At 41.4% G+C, this 18,756-nt stretch overlaps 1 protein-coding gene across 13 annotated transcripts in view; it reads left to right on the top strand.

Moving 5' to 3' along the window:
* The window catches only part of cacna1g (calcium channel, voltage-dependent, T type, alpha 1G subunit), a 158,621-nt gene that overhangs the window by 47,733 nt on the left and 92,132 nt on the right, over nt 1-18,756 (top strand). For all 13 annotated transcript variants that reach the window (XM_077000484.1, XM_077000482.1, XM_077000489.1 and 10 more), the window contains exon 3: nt 16,448-16,560. In XM_077000484.1, coding sequence (XP_076856599.1) covers nt 16,448-16,560 — 113 coding nt within the window. The remainder of the gene's footprint in view (nt 1-16,447; nt 16,561-18,756) is intronic.

Here is an 18,756-nt window from a genome sequence, read left to right on the forward strand (position 1 = left end):
TATCGATATTGCCAGTTATATATTGGTATTGGATCGGAACTGAAAAACATTGGATCGGCCCATCACTAATCCTTGCATCCTTACTTCTCTAAATGTGTAACGCTCAGCTGCCCGAAGGAAACAGAAGCTTATGTGAGCAGAGAGAAGCCGAGAACCTCAGAGACCCTGAAATTATGCGAAGGTCTCTTAAAGATGCTGCCTGTAAATTACAAGTTCTTTGCAACTTCTATGATTTACCTCTCTCCACTGGTCTTTGTTTTTGTCATCTCTGTGATTCACTTTATTGAATCACTTTGTGCCTTGTTCTACTACCTGTGAAAAGCTCGTTCTTGTCAGGTTTCACAAACAGGAAGTGAGCTTCCCTTTGCCCATAATCCCTTGCTGGTCTGCTACTGACCCCCTTCTGTTCGTTCTTCCGTCTCTCCTCGCCCACACAGTTCCCGCACCTGGAGTCTCCTGAGATCATTTACTCAGATTGCACATTCTGTCTGCATTACCTTGGATAGTTTCTTAAGTTTCTCATATATGCACATATGCATTCTTCTGTCTCTTAATTTCAGTTGATCTTCTTCCAGCTGCTGCTTGTTATTGCTGTTGTTGGTTCCATGCAGGTGATTGGTTTAAATTTATTTATTGCATTTAAGAGTATACTTCTCTTTGTACGACAACAGGTTTAATGCATCAGAAAACAAACACCTGTCCAGATACTTAGTCATGAAGCAAAATTAAAGCTCCTTTGTGCAGTATATCACTACACTTCAGGAAAATGAGGCAAACCAGGATGTAATGATATAAGTATGTCTACATAACTACAACGACGATTGAAGCCTTGGTCTTCTAGTTTTTCATTTAAGCTCAAGCTCTGTTCAGCTTTGTTATCCTACTAGAGTTAACTGGCAGTTGCTTTTCCACTGATCAATATTATTGTAGTGTACTACTGGATTGAATGCATGTCAAAGCATATACTTTTCATTGGCTTAACAGCAGAGGTGTCAATTCCAGGTTCAGAAAGTAAAAGTCCTCACCAGGATTTTGCTCAAGCTTGCTAGATTTTCTAGCAGAAAATCAGGGTAAAATTAATGGAATCAACACAATCTAGGAAGCCTGAGCAAAATCCTGGTGAGGACTTTTACTTTCTGAACCTGGAATTGACACCTCTGCTTAACAGATTGCCTCGAACCACACTCAGCAGCTAACTGCAGAATGCCAGTGCTCTCAATGCTAGTCAGTTAGGATGTTGGCAACGGTATGAGGATACCAAATCAACATCAGTTTTCAGTGGTCAGCACATGCTTTCCTTTTGCAGAGTAGGAAAGATGAATTTCATTCCTTCTGTACACCATGTCTAATTTAAATACTTTGTGTAAGTCTCAAGTTTGGTGAGTTAAACATTCATTTATCTTTTGGTTAGCTCTGAGCTAGCTAGGCTGTGGTTGTAATAGTGTGTGTTGTACTGTTGTCCTCCTTTTAGGGATGTGATGTTCTCCTTATAGAGGTTATTAAAGTGGCCACTATATCTGCATAAGTGCAACAATTACCATAGAAACAAAATCTCCTAACAACCAGGAAAATGAAAAAGTACCAAGTTCTTCTGAGAGTAAACATACTGTCAAACCCAACTGTGTTGCCATGGAAAGTCACTGTGTGTTTACATGCATTTCCTATTCACTGAAATGTGATTCAACATTAGTGTGTCTAAGAGCATTTTTGGAAGGTCAGGGGAGAGGGCTAGGAACCAAGAAAGATCTGGTGATGTATCAATATTCCTACAACAGTCATTAGTACAAAAATTGCCTAATATAAATTGACAGGAATTTCAATTGCTGGAATATTCTGTCCCCGCCCCCGACTCCCTGCTGATTTGTGTTAAAGTAAACCTGCAGTAAATTTCCAAAGAGTGATTTAATCCTATTAAATGTTCAAGTTTTGTGAAGATGATTAGCTTTATGGTCCAAAAGACTTTTACAATTGGAATCTAGAAGTCCTTCAATTCTCTGTGTTGCAGTTGTGTTGCGGTTTTATTCATTTCTGGCTGGGGTGACATCATGCTACTTACTCGCTGTACCTTCTCAGTCCTTCATGGCCTGCATGAAGATCTGCATCCCACAGATTCAGCTGGCTGCCCTCCGCGTGTATCCAGGGGCTTCTTTCTCCTGTGGCTTATTTATGGTTCGTTAGTGAACAAGCAAGCGTTCTGCTTTATTTACTCACTATAATGGGCTGTGAGCCGCCAGGAGATTGTCCGAGCTATTCTGGTATCTTCCCCTTTCCTGAGTCTCTCATGCAGGAGCATAGGGATTTATGAATACAGTATAGGGGATTTTTGAACAGCTCTGCAGTCTTTAGCTGGAGATGTTTCACATGGTAGGAACATCTCCAGCTAAAGACTGCAGAGCTTTTCTCAGTGAGACACAAGTGCTTTCTCACTGTAGAACCAGTCATGTTCTATAGACAGTGATAGAGTAGATGTTGGGGAATTCACAGGGAGAGACATCCTTTACATCCAGCCCAATTCTGCAGGACACACCCACACCTTCTCGGTGCTGTTTGAGCTGCAAGGCCATTGAAATTAAGCCTCATGTAAATCAGATGACTCCAGATCTACTTGTGTGCTAAATTCCTCTGTTGTCTTTCCTAAAGCCGGAGCCGGGGGAGATAGTGGTGGTGTTAGCATATTAGGATATAAACCACTGCTATTTACACAAAGCCTATTTGCCAGTTATTGCTACACAAGTGCTGTTGTTTAACTGTTTAGGTTATTAGGTCAAGATGTATTTATTGTATATAAATATACATATATATATTGTTTTTACTCCTGTTTTACAACCATTTTATGCTAATTCAAATAAACAGAGGAAAGGGGTTGTTAAATAGAGGACATAGCCTATTTTATCATGGACCTTTGCTGTCTTTTTTTCTTTTTCTTTTTTACCTGTATACGACATGTGTTTAGTTTAATATTCCTTCCTACGTAAAGTTTTAATAGACTTATTACAATACCTCCAGTTTTTTTTTTATGTGAGTTACTTGTATTACTGAATAGGCATTTTCATTTGGAGTTATTGCCAACTTTACTTCTGGGGTGAGCGATGCTGGTAGGGGGGTCATGAATTCCCCTGAAGCAAAATGATGAGACCATGTCTGCATGCCATGCGATCACCCAGACATGCTTTCATATCCATAGTGAAATGGCAGGCTATAGAACTCTGTGGAACTGGTAGCACTTAGATCTTTGTCATGTTTGTAGTCTTTGTGTGAAGGCGTGGGTGAATCTCCTCCAAGGAGGGCTTTTCCAACCTTCTTAGATGGCCTATGAGGAGGTATAGTTTTCTGATGGCTGATGATGATGGGGATCTTTTAGTGTTAACTGTCCTTCTAAATCCTGGCAGAGATACCATGCTGTGATTTGTGGAGTAGGTATCTCAAGTCTTATCTAATACAAATTATTTAAAAGATTCAAAATCATACATGGCCAACAGCACAGTGCATGAGGTGGCTGAATTGGCAGTGTTGAGTTTAATATTACATCTTACCTAAAGTTTTAATAGGCTTATTAAAATGATACCTCCAGTTCTTTCCTCTCTGGCATATTTCCTCCATATGTTCCTGCCCTGTGAAGTATTTGTGTATCTCAGCACTTGTAATTATGCCAGTGTGCTTCCACCCCTATGTAAATAAGAGCACTTATCCCAGTCAGTAGCATCTTTGTTTCTCTTTTTTAGCAAATATGCTGGTTTCCGACCCAACACTGTCTGTGTCATGTTTTCTTGCCTTTTCTTGTTCAGTTAAGTGCACCTGAGCTTTATTTAAAAAAAAAAAAGCTTTATAAAAACATCACCCGTGCTACAGGATAAGGTCAGACGTGCGCTTACAACTACTGTTATCTGTTTTTTTATTGTTTCATTAACTGTTTTCTACATCTTATTTAATTAATAATGGAGTTTTAAAATCCATAGTTGCTGTTTAGTCAGGACATTACTTCAGTTAATGAATACATAACAAGTGTATTTAGTCCAAGTTTCTGTCATTAACCATATGAGTTCATTGCATCTTTAGAATACGTTATGTAGTGTGTGGAATATTAGCATTCAAAGTGAATGAAGTGCTCTTAAGAATGAAATGTTATCAACTTAGCAGTGTTTGAGAAGAAATTTGAATATGTTAATTTGTAAAAGTCTTTTGTGAACTTTGTGTGCATACCTATTATTTACATTGGAATGTAAACAAAGTTATACTTCATATTCGTTTTTGCCATTTTAATAAGTTATAGACTGTGGCACAAGAGCATGTGGAGACTGGCAAAGATAAAATGATCATTGTTAGACATCTTTGTTGAAAGTCCACTGAACACTGTTCATTTTATGTCTCACTTGGATATTTTAGGCACAACAGTGTGATTGCTAAATCATAATAAGACAAAGGTACTGAATACTGTCTGGACCCTTTATTATGGATTATAATGAGAACCTGTTGTCATTACAGATATTTTTGCTCAGGCATGTCTTCAGGCCTCTGCAGTACAGTAATGGGCTCAGGGAACATAATTTCTGTTCTGGGCATTTCTATACTAGTTTATTAGTTTATTTTCAGTAGTAAACATTTTGTTCAAGATTAATTGGTAGGATCACATCGACACTGAGTAGCCTCATCCCATTTCAGATTAATTCAACTGTCATTATGTTAAAATAGCTCCAGAAGTTTGTTTGCACGCGTGTTTGTGTGTGTGTGTGTGTGTGTGTGTGTGTGTGTGTGTGTGTGTGTGTGTGTGTGTGTGTGTGTGTGTGTGTGTGTGTGTATGCACGTGTGTGGGGAGGATATCAAGATATCACTCCAAGATATCACTCCACCTTTATATCAGCTGCAGCGTATAGTTCACCTGGTGTGTAGTTCACCTGAGTTCCTGAACTGTGAGGAACACATGGTCTCCTTTCCCTCTCTCAAGGCCTCCACAAGCCAGATCATTCAGTCAGACAGAAATCAATGGGAAATAAATGAGATTTGTGGTCAGTGATTAATTACTGAAGCACACATGTTGAGATTCCAGAGGCTGTTTTTCTAAAAAAACAAAAGAACAAAAACAAAACTCTCTTTACAGTGTGTGTGTGTCTCTCTCTCTCTCTCTCTCTCTCTGTGTGTGTGTGTGTGTGTGTGTGTGTGTGTGTGTGTGTGTGTGTGTGTGTGTGTTTGTGCGCGTGTGGTGGGGGAGGTTTTTTTTTTTTTTAAATAAACAACCCCCCAGAAAACAAAAAAAAAAACCAAAACCAAACAATACAAGCCACTCTTAGCTGAGTGCAGGGGGAGTTGGTGTGCTGTCAAACAGCTCAGTCAGCTCTGTGTGGGGGTGGATTTGCCACCATGCGTCCCCCTTCCAAACAATGCATTGCCTGTCGAGAAATTGTTATTTGTTTTTAGCTAATTTCATTCTGCCAGGCGGTTTCTCTTAAGACCAATATTACCTATTGTTAACTGGTGGTTGGCTACAGGAATGTTCGTTCTCTTAACCAGTCCAGGGTGGATTCTGCACAACAAAGTGACTGTAAGCTCATGAAGGCTGACTTGTACTGTTGGGTCATAGGCTTACTCTAAACTTCAAAAGCTTAAACATAGTGACATGAATTTCAAATAAATCATGTAATTTCATACTACTGCCAGATTTGCTGTTGCACTCCAATTTGAGGAGGATTATTGATGGCGAAAATTCTTCTTATCGAATCATGCAGGATATTATTGTGTGAAACTAAAGAGGTGATTGGCACAAACACTACTGCTACCAAGATAATGATGCTTGGAAGTTTTAAATTTCTTCGGGAGAAGCACAGAAACAGACCCTAATCTGAAACTAACCGAAACGTCAGTTTTGTAAAGGTCTGTGTGCCTTTTAGCATTTGTGTATATTTGATTTCATTTATGGAGATGCGTAAAATATTATATAAGCTATTATACTGTACTGCTTTTCAAAGAGTTTAATTTTGACCCACAACTGGATTTGGTAAAGTTAGCTTCAACATTCATGTCTTCTGTGCAGTAGAACTGTCCTATTGTAGTGTTATCTAATATCTAAACCCCCCCCCCATTTAATTAGAGTGTATGTGTTTACTCACAGAGGAGCCTATGAATCCTGGAGTACTGCACTACATTCAGCAGCTCACTGAACTGGGACCAGTCAGCTCCCAGGATCTTCCCTGCCTTCAGCTGTTTGTGATGTAAAAATAGCTGGGTGCTCTCCTCACGTGTCAGAACACTATTCCAAATGAGCCTCTCTCTGTATTTGGGCTTCAAATGTTTTATTCATCTTGCTCAACTCAGGAGGAGTGCTTGATTTGTTTCTGTCTCATCTGCCATTGTAGACTTGAATTACTGAACAGGCATTTTCACGTGGAGTTATTGCCAACTTTACTTCTGGGGTGAGCGATGCTGGTAGGGGGGTCATGAATTCTCCTGAAGCAAAATGATGAGACCATGTCTGCATGCCGTGCGATCACCCAGACATGCTTTCATATCCATAGTGAAATGGCAGGCTATAGAACTCTGTGGAACTGGTAGCACTTAGATCTTTGTCATGTTTGTAGTCTTTGTGTGAGGGCGTGTGTGAATCTCCAAGGAGGGCTGTTCCAACCGCCTATGAGGAGGTATAGTTTTCTGATGGCTGATGTTGTTGGGGATCTTCAGGTGTGAACTATCCTATGATAGTTGACCAACAGCTCAATACATGAGGGGGCTGAATTTGCAGTGTGTTTCATTTAATATTCTGTATTACCTAAAGTTTAATAGACTTATAAAAATAATACTGCCAGTTATTCCCACCCTGGCATATCTCCTCCATATCTTCTTGCCCTGTGAAGCGTTTGTATATCTGAGCACTTGAGAAGAAAGTTTTCATGGGGCTCTGATTGACAACTCTCCAGCATTACAGAAGACTTCACAAAGCAAGAATTAAGCAAGTGAGCTTGAGTTTGGCTTGGGAACAGGTCATGGGACAGCAGCAGTGTGAACTGTCTAAGGCACAATAATCTCCAGTAGCGGCCCTCCCTCCCACTCAGCACACTTCTCCCTTTTGCACCCCAGTGCAGGAGATGAAGTAAAAGCCTGGGAGGTCCCTTTTCAAAGCTCCTTCTACTTCACCCATCTAGGATGGAGATCTCTTTCAGAGCACACTAAAACACTTTCATTATATTCCAGCTCACAATGTTTTAATCAAGGTGGGGCTGAGGGAAACGGTGGTTGGGTTTACAGGGTTTTCCCATGTTCTCTTCGCTCCTGCTTTCTGCTCTCCAAAGCCAGAGAAGGGGGTGGAGTGTACGTCTTCGTGCAGGCTGCGGTCCGAGCTGGAGCCTCTCAGTTTCTCCTGGGACACAACACATGGCTCAGATAATCTAACGTTTCAGTGTGTGTACATGAAGACCATTGTCCAGGAGATGCTGGAGGACCTTTAAAAGTCCTGCAACTGACTGTTCATTGTCCACTACTAACATGTACAGTTAAATCCAATAATATACAGGCCTCTCACCATATTCTCTATAATCATTTGAAAGATATAGTCTTCAGAGTTAATAACAAAGTTACGCTTATTGTATACAAATAGGCTGTTGTATACGTATATACATGTATTCATGTATATGTATTCATGGTTGTGCCCTTTGTTGAAGGATCTAGCAGCACATGTTGGTATTGTTCAGTTTCCTCATCAGCACCTGCTGTTGACTGATATGATACTCTAACTGCTTATAAGTGAAGTCAAATGTATCTTGATCTTTATGGTGGTGCTTATCATTCATATATTTAAAAAATTGTGACTTGGATTCCTTGCCTTAGGAAACTCAAACATTTAAAAAGTGGGATTCCTACTAGCATTCACAAAATGATTTTATTTTATGTTGCATTTTATAATAACAGATTCACAATATGACAAATAGCACTTGTAATTGATACAGTTACTGCAGTACAAATGCTCTATGGAGATGTGGAGAAACGATGTAAAGCTTGTACAGATGAGTGTAGCTACTCCTGGTGGTTTAAGTCTGTTTCCGTGTTTTACTGGTTGGCTGAAGGATTTCTGCCCAGACACGTTGGTTCCTCACAACACTGAATTGTGGATACTGACATTGGCTGAAGGCAGCAACCCCACCTGTTGTCAAACCCTGGTCTTGCAGGTGACAAGTATGTGTTCTGACCCTGAGCCCAACGAGTCAGCTCTCTGGCACAGTTGCAAGAGCACACACTTCGTCTTCCTGAGTGACGATCTCCTTCACACCACCCTCTCTTTCAAGGGTGGTGGTCTTCCTCACACCACCCTCTCCCTCAGGGGGTAGTGGTCTCCCTCACACCACCCTCTTCATCAGGGGGTGTCAGTCTTCATCACAATGCTGATGGCAAACTGTGAATGTGGTGAAAGGTGAGCACATTACTGGTGTAGCAACACAGAGGCAATGTAGTGCACAGCATCCATGTGTCCATTTGTGTACTAAGAATGCTACTATAGGTGCTAATCTAGATTATGCTATGAGTCAATTTATTAACAGACTCGCTTTGGGAGGATGGACTTTAGGTGAGTTCCTCAGTAGACATAAGGCAAACATGCCTCCTTCAGGTTTAAGTTATGAGACGTAGAGTTGATAATAATAATTCACTCTCACTGTGAAATCAGAGTGGCACAGTTCTATGCAGTTTCTGAATAGATCGACTTGGCAATAGTGGACCATTAGTGAGGATTTGTGATAGAAGTGTACATTTTGATTGTGAATAATAAATGTAAATTGGGATATGTTATCTTGCTCTTATTGAACCAGTTAACCCTGAACTGGTATATGCATCTCGGTGACACTATGTACCGATGGTTTTACAATAAGACTTCACCCTTCACTCTCTTTGTGTCAGGTGGGCTGTATTTTGGGTTCTGTGGTACAGAGAGAGTGTTGTGTGGTTGGGAGTGTGGTTGCTGTAATTGGAGTGGTTATTTGACTGTAATTGAAGTGGGGTTTTAGTGGATTGTAATAGTTGTGCTGACAGGAAATGCTGATGAGTGTGAATCTAATTCTCCTCCCTGCTGAGTGAAGGCCTGGGCCAGCCTGTGCCAACTTCCCTGACTCACTCTTTCTCCCTACATATCCATCCTGGAAACACACGCGGAGACTTACATCCAGAGACACTTGAAGACTGGAAAAAGATATGTAAGATATATGTGAAAATGTTTGCGGGGGGGGGGGGGGGGGGTGTATAATCTTTTGTTTTAATATGAGAATTTAATATGTGAATTTAATATGCTGTTTAATATGCCGTCGGAGCAACACTCAAATCCTGGTAGAGACACCATAATAATACTTAATACTGTGCTATTAAATATGGCACAGAAATGTTCCCCGTTTGAGTGAGTTTAGCTCTGCTCATACTGGAAAAACTTGCTAACAGTCATTTTGCACTGGAAGCATCCATGAGCGTTATGTAGTGGGAGGTGTGTTGTCTGCAGTAGGAGAAACAATCTGAGATGTCAGGAAAACCCTCCCCAATGATAAACACCTAAACACTCAGCACCCCAGAGATCCAGGGGAGTAATAGGAAGAGTCAGAACTGAAGCTGGAGGGTAGCGTCTTATTCATGTTCATGTTCTGCTGGAGAAGGGATCAGCAGAGGCATGGTATTAATAAAACATGACAGAGACCTCCACACTCTCATAGAAACGAGGATCCCTTTACGCGTACTGTAGGCTTGCTCCCGGTAATCTTATATAACCGAAAAATAACAAATATAGCCGTGTGAATTCGATGATGATGGGCTTTTTAAGCCAGACCGTAGCTGCTGTGGTGTGGGATGCCCCTGTGGTGAACCGAATGGCTTATCAGTCAGCACCTGTGTTCCAGGGCGTTAGGCCGCAGTCAGTTTGTGGAGGTGGTGTGGATGACGGAGCTTGATTGCTTTGCGCCTGCAGGGAGCTGTTGGCCAGAGACAGGAGCCACCCTTTTCTGGTAGTGCCATTGGCCTACTACCCTCTCACATTCTCATACGCAGCGGTATTTATTGCATCAATCCCAGTAAAAGCTGTATACTTTAAATATCTATTATAGTGGAAAAGGGCTGTGAGTAAGGGTTGTAAAAGGCAGTGAAAATCCATTAAATCAAAGACATAATTCCCTAGTTTTAGCACTGGCATAGGTATTGCACACAATTAGTTCTATGTATTGTATAGTCCTTTCCTCTTTGTGCTGGCGAATAACTTGCTTGAGCCAGGAAACACCTCTGTTTCTTTGTGTTCTGAAATGTCTGTTGCTAGGCAACATTGGCTTTCATGAGAAAGAATCATGGTTCAGCAAAATAATGCCTCAATTATTTTGTTGTCAGCTAAGTGAATAGCACAACAAACTGATTGGTTTGAATTTTGAAGATAACACTTAAGTAATGTAGTTGTGTAATATCTTTCTGCATTTTAAAGAGATATTTCTTTGAAGTGCAAATCTTGCTTTTCTTAGATAGTAATGATAATGATAATATTTTACCTTAGTAATTATTTTTATTACATCATGAAATATTTAATTAACGTAATATTTGGAACCAAATGTTCTGGCAGTGGCAAAAATATATTTATATATTTTTCATGTCACGTTCTAGCACAGTAAAGAAATGAATGCAAATTAGAAAGATTGTCTCTGAAAAAACATGGTAACACATTTTGTTGAGTTTATGAAACATGGGGAATAATGTGTTTAGTGAATCAGAGGAAGATAAACCAGAGTGATTAAGATAAAGCTATTAAGAGATTTAGAGTTGTATAAATAATCTCCTTCTGTCAACTGAACGAGGCAACTCTCAGAAGTCTTGTATCCCCAAAAGCATGCAAATATGCCTTTTTGCCTTTCAGTGTTCTGCGTAGTAATGATGTTGGGGATACTGAGGTTGACGCGTTGGCTCTCTTGTATTCGCTCTGTTAGACAGCTCAGATCAATGGTGGAGTGACATTTTCAGAGAACAGGACCTCTGCACTCCCTCATGTTCCATTGCACACTGAGGTCCGCTCCTTCCTGTGTGTGAGCCTGCTGTCTCCCCACAGCTCAGAGCAGCCTGGCGAACTTCATTTCCTCCTCAAATCAGGAGTTTGCCCTCCCATGCATGCCCCCCCCCCCCCCCCCCCCCCCCCCTCTTCATCATCAGGTGATGAAGCACAGAGGGCAGCTTTCCTCAGCAAACGCAGTGCTGCGAAGTAGTTCTGGTGGAGTGACTCCACCAATCCCTCATTCCTCAATCCCTGACTGATGTGCTGTACCTGCACAGTTCCTCTAAACCAAGATCAGCAAACATACCAATATATGTTTTGGAAGTGCCAGTTTCATATTTCCTATTACTGCGCATGTCCAGAATTTGAGCAATGTGGTGTGAGTGTTTTACCAGGTGGCTGACAGCAAATCCTGATGAAGTGTTTTCATGTAAGCAGTGCAGTTCTAGTCGGGCTTGGGACTATACTGCTGGAGAGATTAGCAGCAAAGCTGCTGTCCAGGGAGCAGGACTGTGGCTGAAGTCCTGGCCGGGGACGTTTGTAATTGGGTCTAAGCTCTTGTGGCCCATTCATCTTTGCTGGCCCAAGAGGACCTTGCCGTGTGAGAACACACAAGCAGATGGTGGAATCGTCCCAGACACATCGAGAGACCACAGGGAGGAACAGCAATGTGGTCCTGAACCTTGAGAGACTAAACAAGCTAATACCCTGCGACAGAAAATCGTTGACATATGAGCACAACCCCCCCCCCCCCCCTCTGCTAGTGAAGAGGTCCCATGTGATCCAAGGTTAGTACTGCACAGTGAAGGGCTCGTCATATCACACATATTTCCTTCCCAGTGTCCTGGTGTGGCCCTTTGATTTCGCTGTATTTCGCATACTTCCAGTGTGTAATGGGCCTTAATGTATGTAAAAGCAAAGGCAAAGGTCAAGTAGCACAGAAGCCATGCTGGAGATATGTCACATTTAATATGGCTTCTTTTTCAAATGCTATGAAAGTTTGCAATCAGAGGCATATAATTAGGTTTTAATGTCCAACGGAAGGCCGTATATTCCTGAGGTGGTGTGTTGGCATCACACAACCTATGATGTCAATTATACCCTCCATCATACAGCAGTGCGTGTGCTTGGGCTTCTGTTTGTTTTGTTTTCTGTTGCACGTGTATCTGTTTTGATTCCTTGCCACGTGCCCCTCAGGCGGTGTGTGGGGGTTGTTTTTGTTATTTTTCATCTCTTTATGAGCCTTTTGTGTTTCTGTGACCAATTGTTAGCCATTATTATGCCGGCATTTTTTAGTTTCTTAGTGCCCATTTATATTCGGTTTGGTCTTGTTACCTTCATTAAGCACTTCATTTGGAGGCCTGCATTCAGCTCCTTTTCTACCTACACGTTCTGTACCAGTGATGCCTCCATAGGTTCATGTTCCTCTACATGTGCATTGCAAAAGCATGGATTTCTCATTTTAAAACCTCATTTGGGCAGTTTTACTGTTTGAAGAAGGGATGAGGTTTTCCCCTTGGTGCAGGATGTTGCATGAGCTCTTTCCTCTGGTTGAGAGGGGTTCCCTGGTGTAGAGGGCAGCACTGCCAGCACTCCTGCTTCTTCCTGCTCTGAGCTCTATAAGGATTTGTTTGCACTATCAGGTGTTCCTTCCTCAGTGCTGAACAAATTAAATGTTACTTAATTGTTTTAATCTAATGGTTCATTGCCGGAAACTGAGACTGTACCGAGGTGCCAACATCTCTACCTGCTGCTTCCGTAGACTCTTAGCTGGAGGTCCAGTATGTTGTAGTCTCTGTATGCGCATGTCCTTCCTTCTGTTCTGCGCTAACTTTACATGACTCTGAGCTACATTCAGCTCTGAAACTTTACAAAGTGTAAAGTCTTGAGCATGAGACGAAAACACAATAACACCACACAGACCTCCCATCTCTCTCAACAAACTTCTACAAGCCCACGTTTTTTCTACTTTCTCTCATATTTTTATTTTATTTTTTTGCAATTTTACCCTTTTCCTCTGTATATGATTGACAGACAGTTGCACTTTTATGAAGAGAAAAGTGAGAATATGTCAGGGAGAGAAAAGAGTTGGCGAGACATCTCATGAAATATTGACTAAAGTGAGCCCTGTTTTCTGTTTGATCACTCTGCTTCCATGGAAATGGTGGAGACATACATCTAAATCTTTGTACATATATTTAAGTCATTGACATATTTACAGTTGAGTTACAGTCTGTGAGGGCTTATTAATCATGCTGGTTACATATTGGTAAACTCGCATTGGTAAGTCAATGCACTCTTAATGATTGTGCCATGTCAAGTTTTTCATGACATGATGGTTTTATGAAATGTGATTGTTTGCCAAACATACTGATAACTTGTCATAAGATGGTTTGAGGCTTTAAATCAGCTTGTAACTCTTAAAATCCTACACCAGAAGTCCTGCTGGAGCCTAACCGGGTCAGTCTTGCTTGCTCCAAGGCCAGGCTTTGTGGCACAGGGGTACTGGGGCCTTTGCTGAAGACCTGGCCCAGGGCCACATCAGGAGGTGTCATGCACATGAGAGGTGGAGTCAGTGCCAAGGCCTTTCTGTTAAAGATGAGGAGGTAATCCATAGCAGGCCATGAGAGCACTGAGGCAGGACACACACACACACACACACACACACACACACACACACATTGATTACACATGGCAGGGGGAAATGAAAGCAGGACACAACAAACAGTGAAGTGAAGGGAAAATTCAGAGATGGGAAAACGAGACCAAGGGTGCTGAAGTGGGTTGTTCCTTCTGCTTGCTTTCTGTGTACACAATAATATAGTGAAGATGAACACTCCAGACACAATGTTCTTCTCAGTATGTGATTTATATGTTTTGAAAAGTAAAGTTAAGTATATTTTTTCATTTACATATTAGGATGTAGTTGGAAAAGTCTTAACTTCTTTTCTTCACCGATTGGTGAAAATACATTCCTGCAACATTCTAGACAAACATCCTACTTATTAGAACATGTTACTGTCACATAGCTAAATTCTCCGAGGGACTACGTTCCCCAGAATTCTCTGTCCACAAATCAATCACCACTCCCACACTCATCATCATCACAATATTGAGTACACCTGCTACCTCCAGTATTTAAGATTTCAGCCCCCCTTTTCTGTTGCAAAGTATTGCCATTATTCCTAGTGTGCGTACCAAGCAGTTTCTTTCATGAGTGGATTATCTGTGCACCAACAGTTTTCTGTTCCTCCACCTCCCTCTCTGCCCCCTTTGGATTGTCTATTAATTCCTCTGCCTGCTCTCTGCACTAGTTCTGGATTTTCCTGGTCTTCAAACGTCTGCGTCTGCTTCCTTACAGTTCATTCTTCATATAGGTCTTTTATTGAAAGCTGCATCAAAATACATTTTGTGTTACACTTCCTTTCGCCAGAATATTGAAAATGTGTTTATATTAGGCCAGTAGTTTGACAAATGTTCCATGTTATACCTTTACACGATACTCTGAAAATATATGAAAGAAGTGAACATTCAGCGAGTAGAGTTCCAGAGTCCCATTCCTCAGCAGAGCATGGCCTGTTTCACTCACAACACCTTCTTCAATTACATTTCCCAGCTGAATTTCTGCTGTTAGTCTGCAGAATCCACCTGTAAATGGGGAGCCAGCTAGCGATAGCCATGGAACCACGGGCGATCCAGCCCTCTGCCTCGCTCCTTTAGCCTTGTTAGAGGAGCGAGAACCTGAGGCTCTGGTGCATGAAGAGGCCCCCATAGGGGAATTTGTCTATGAAGCGTGGGGTGTTGATGAGGTTTTGATGGTGCTGTCGGCTGTGCACTATCTCCACCTACCCTCTGTTAGTGGTGGGAGAGCCGTGAGGGGCGTGCACATGGCTGAGCGTATCGCCATCGGGATGTGCTTGTGCTACAGTACACAGGACAGGTACGTTCGAACTCCTGCCAACACATGTTCCTGCATGCACCCTTTTTGGCTGTATTTGGTCAAAAATACCGTTACATTTCCAAGAATACAGACGTGATGGGAATATCCTTCCCTCTGTATTCTCACACCATGTTTGCAGGATTCAAAGCTTGTCATGAATTCCCATGTAGGTGTAACAGTCCAAATGATGTTCATACAGATTTATGTCTTAACTGTACATGTATAACCTTGGTTACGCTGGTTGAAATGTGCACATAAAAGATATCATGCCCACTCAGGCATAACGCTGATCACCTGCTGATCCCCACCAAGTCCATCACTCCGTCAGCCTCCACCAACACTCATCTGTCTAGTGGAGGAGCCCTGGCAGGGTGGGGAACAAGTAGGCCCATCAGCAGTTAGCAGCTTGTAATTAGCTCCTCCCTTGACTGCTGGAGTGGGACTCTGTCTATTACATTATTCATGAAGAATACATTACAGCTTGAGTTGATCTCTGGAAATGGGGGCTTTAATTTTGGATGACTGTAACTGTAATTGCAACACAAAACATGCCTTGGTATTTGTCTGTGGAAATAAAACTTTTCCCCAGGTAGGACTTTCCTCTCTCTGTGTCTGTGTTTATTAAGGATAGAGGCCTTTCCTAACAAGAAAGGGTATTTGTGATATGATAAAAATGCTTCTCAGAAACCTGTGAGTGAGATGCCCTGGAAGGTGCTTGGACATCCTCTCCGCGTTCACTCTGTAAATGGCAGTTCTGTCATGGCCGTGTCTTATTCAGTTGTACAGCCAATATGGCAACACACCACCCGACTTTGCTCCTGGCAGCGGGCCAGAAGCTTCAGAAGTTTCTTTGATGCTGCATCCTTCCAGTTGTCGTCACTGCTGTTTTAATTGTTTTTTGTTTTTTAATTGTGTCCTTTTGGTGTTGCCTTTATTAGCAGTCGAGAAATACGAGCAGCTCTTAGTTCGGTGCCTCAGTACAGACAGCACCCTACGTGGGTATTAGCGCTCCTGTATTTAATTTAGATGTAAATGTGTGCATGTGACCCCACGCTGGGCCTTCTGGGGAGAGCTGACACTACTCGGTGATCAATTACCAGCTGTGTGTAGAGGATCATTCATCCAGCACAAGTAAATCAAGAGAAATGGTGACTAACCTAATGGCAAAATCATTATGCTCTTTTAACACATTTAGCTACTTTGACCCTCCTGTAGGCTGGACAGAGCAATCTGTAATGATATTTCTAGCTGCTTTGTCAATTCAATTGTGTTGCTAGTGGTAATTTCATTTTTTCTTTGTAATAAGATTATATGATTTTCACCTAAACTTTTACCCCTTAGTATAATGTAATATTATAATTCTGATTAATAATATGTTTGAGTGGGGCGTTTTCATGTCATGTATAACTTTTCCATTATTACAGTTGTCAGTTTTGTCAAATTTTACCACATGATTTTGCACATTTTTAAAATTATTACATTTTAATTGAATAAAATGACATTTTTTCCTTGACTGCTGTTCCATACGTGGTTTGAACGGGCCAGTATGCTGGTAATCCTGCTGAACTGTGTGACTCTGGGCATGTTCCACCCATGTGAGGACAGCAACTGTGACTCAGAACGCTGCAAGATCCTGGAGGTGAGTGTTTCCACACCCAGCTCTATCTGGATCCCATATACACCTAGGAGTGACGTCACTACCACAGTTTTAGCTGTTATAATCAGATGAGTACATTGTTATAATCATAAAAATAATACTTTTGTATGCATTATCTCATTTTGTTTTGTTTTTTTACCAACATGGGCTTCCATCAAATTCGTAAAAAAATACCCAGTTTATTTATTATCTTCAAATCTCAGACTAGTTTGTCTAAAGATATAAAATTTGAGCACAACAGCTGAGACTTTTAAATTAGTGCTAATTATAAAATCGCTGTTCTTAATGGTCTTAATGGAAGTATGGTCATGCATATATAGCGAAATTTTTCTAAAGAATTTCATCAGTGTTCTTAGTTGGCGGAGTTATAAGGTATATAACTTATAAAGTTATAAGTGTTTTAGTGTTTCCCACAATCCCGAGCAGGATCACATCTCTACTCTTAGAAGTGCTTGTTTTTCAGAACCACTTTGTGTGTGTATTTTATTGTTTGCTAATTAGGCTGGGCAGCTGTTGTCAAAGCCGTTTATAATGCAGAGCACTGGTGTATTGAAACATTCACACAAAGCATACTAACTCAGCAAGTGCACTTAATGACTTTTGTTCTTCTAATATATGAGCACCCAGGACACCTACAGCATGACCAGACCAGACCCTTTCACTTAAATGGACGTAGGACTACAGTGTGGGGCAGACAAACACTGATCAGAAAGACTTTTGAATGGAAGCTTCTCTGGAAGTTCCATACAAACACACCAAACGGGTTTAATCTCCTCTGATGTAGCAGTAGGATTCGATCAGGTCAAATAGAATTGACTTTACTATATTTTAGAAAGAATTTAAAGAAATTACGAAATTGTAGCCTAAATCATTAGCATCAGAACAGAAATGCATATACATGTTAACCTTTCCAGGTCTCTTGTGTAAAAGAATGCTCTTCTCCCATTTCTGTTAAATTTTGTGCAAAAATAAGAGAATCAAAGTAGCTAATTGGTTTTGGAGAATGAAGTCAAACTGATGTTATGATGAAGTTATTGTTGTCATAAGCAGTCAGCCACATAAATCACTTCTCAAGCCTCTTGAAATAATCGAACTTTACAGTGTATACAGTACAGGCCATGGGATAAATAGGAAAATCCAAAGCCACTTCCCTTCAAATAATACTTCTCCTGAATCATATGTTGGGTATTCATGTAATTGGCTGCAGAAATATATAATATCTGAGAGTTTATATACCCATAAGACATAAGGCATAAAAATAGAGGCTTTACAGGCAAATTCATATTGGTACTATATCCTACATTTCTTTTGTGAAATATTTAATGTTAACAAAACCGGAGAATAGGGTACTAACGTGAAAGGCATCTTGTTTTAGAGAAGTAAACAATCATTTCCATAATGCTTTAAGAGGAATTCAATATCAGAGTATCTGAATCTTAGATGTTTCATTTCCAGTTCACCCAATAAATCTTTACCAGTCCACTTAGATCTTCCTCCCACTGCATAACGTCTAACACACTGGAAGGTTAAGCGACCCTGAGAACAGGCGTCTTTTCCATCAGCCACTCATCACATGTCAGGCCTACATGCTTGGAGGAGACTGTCTGCTACATGCTCTGCTTCCTACCAAACAGCCATGACTGACTAGCAATAGAGCAGGGGTGGCCAACCCGTCATAGACCAAGAGCCACTTTTCTTACTGTGTTACGGCAAAGAGCCACATCGTACATGGGCGAGTGCAATCTGTTGAGCGGGGTGGGGGGGGGGGGGTGGCGAGTGTAAATTATTAGCTGTGAAGACAGTCAAATGCGTGTTTTCCACTACGCCGGTTTTAAAAGTATTAGCGGCTCGCTAGGCTTGTAAACTAACCGCGCACCACGAAAATGTAGCAGTGTGTCGCCCCGTTTGTGCAGGTGAGCCCGCGGACCGGCTGGGGAGCCGCATGAAACCAGGCAAAGAGCCGCATGCGGCTCGCGAGCCGCGCGTTGGCCACCCCTGCAATAGAGTGAAGGGAGCGGGTCGGCCCTAGCCCAGCACATAGCTGCGGTGAAACAACAGAAAGAAAGAAACCTTACACGTTTGTGCCACTAATATATTAACTAAAATAAACGTGCACGAAAGCGCTCATAAAATGATAGAAACCACTTGACCCATCGACAATCAATGCTGCCTTGCCCC

The sequence above is a fragment of the Brachyhypopomus gauderio genome, chromosome 3 (genome assembly GCF_052324685.1).
Source record: "Brachyhypopomus gauderio isolate BG-103 chromosome 3, BGAUD_0.2, whole genome shotgun sequence".
Classification (NCBI taxonomy): domain Eukaryota; kingdom Metazoa; phylum Chordata; class Actinopteri; order Gymnotiformes; family Hypopomidae; genus Brachyhypopomus; species Brachyhypopomus gauderio.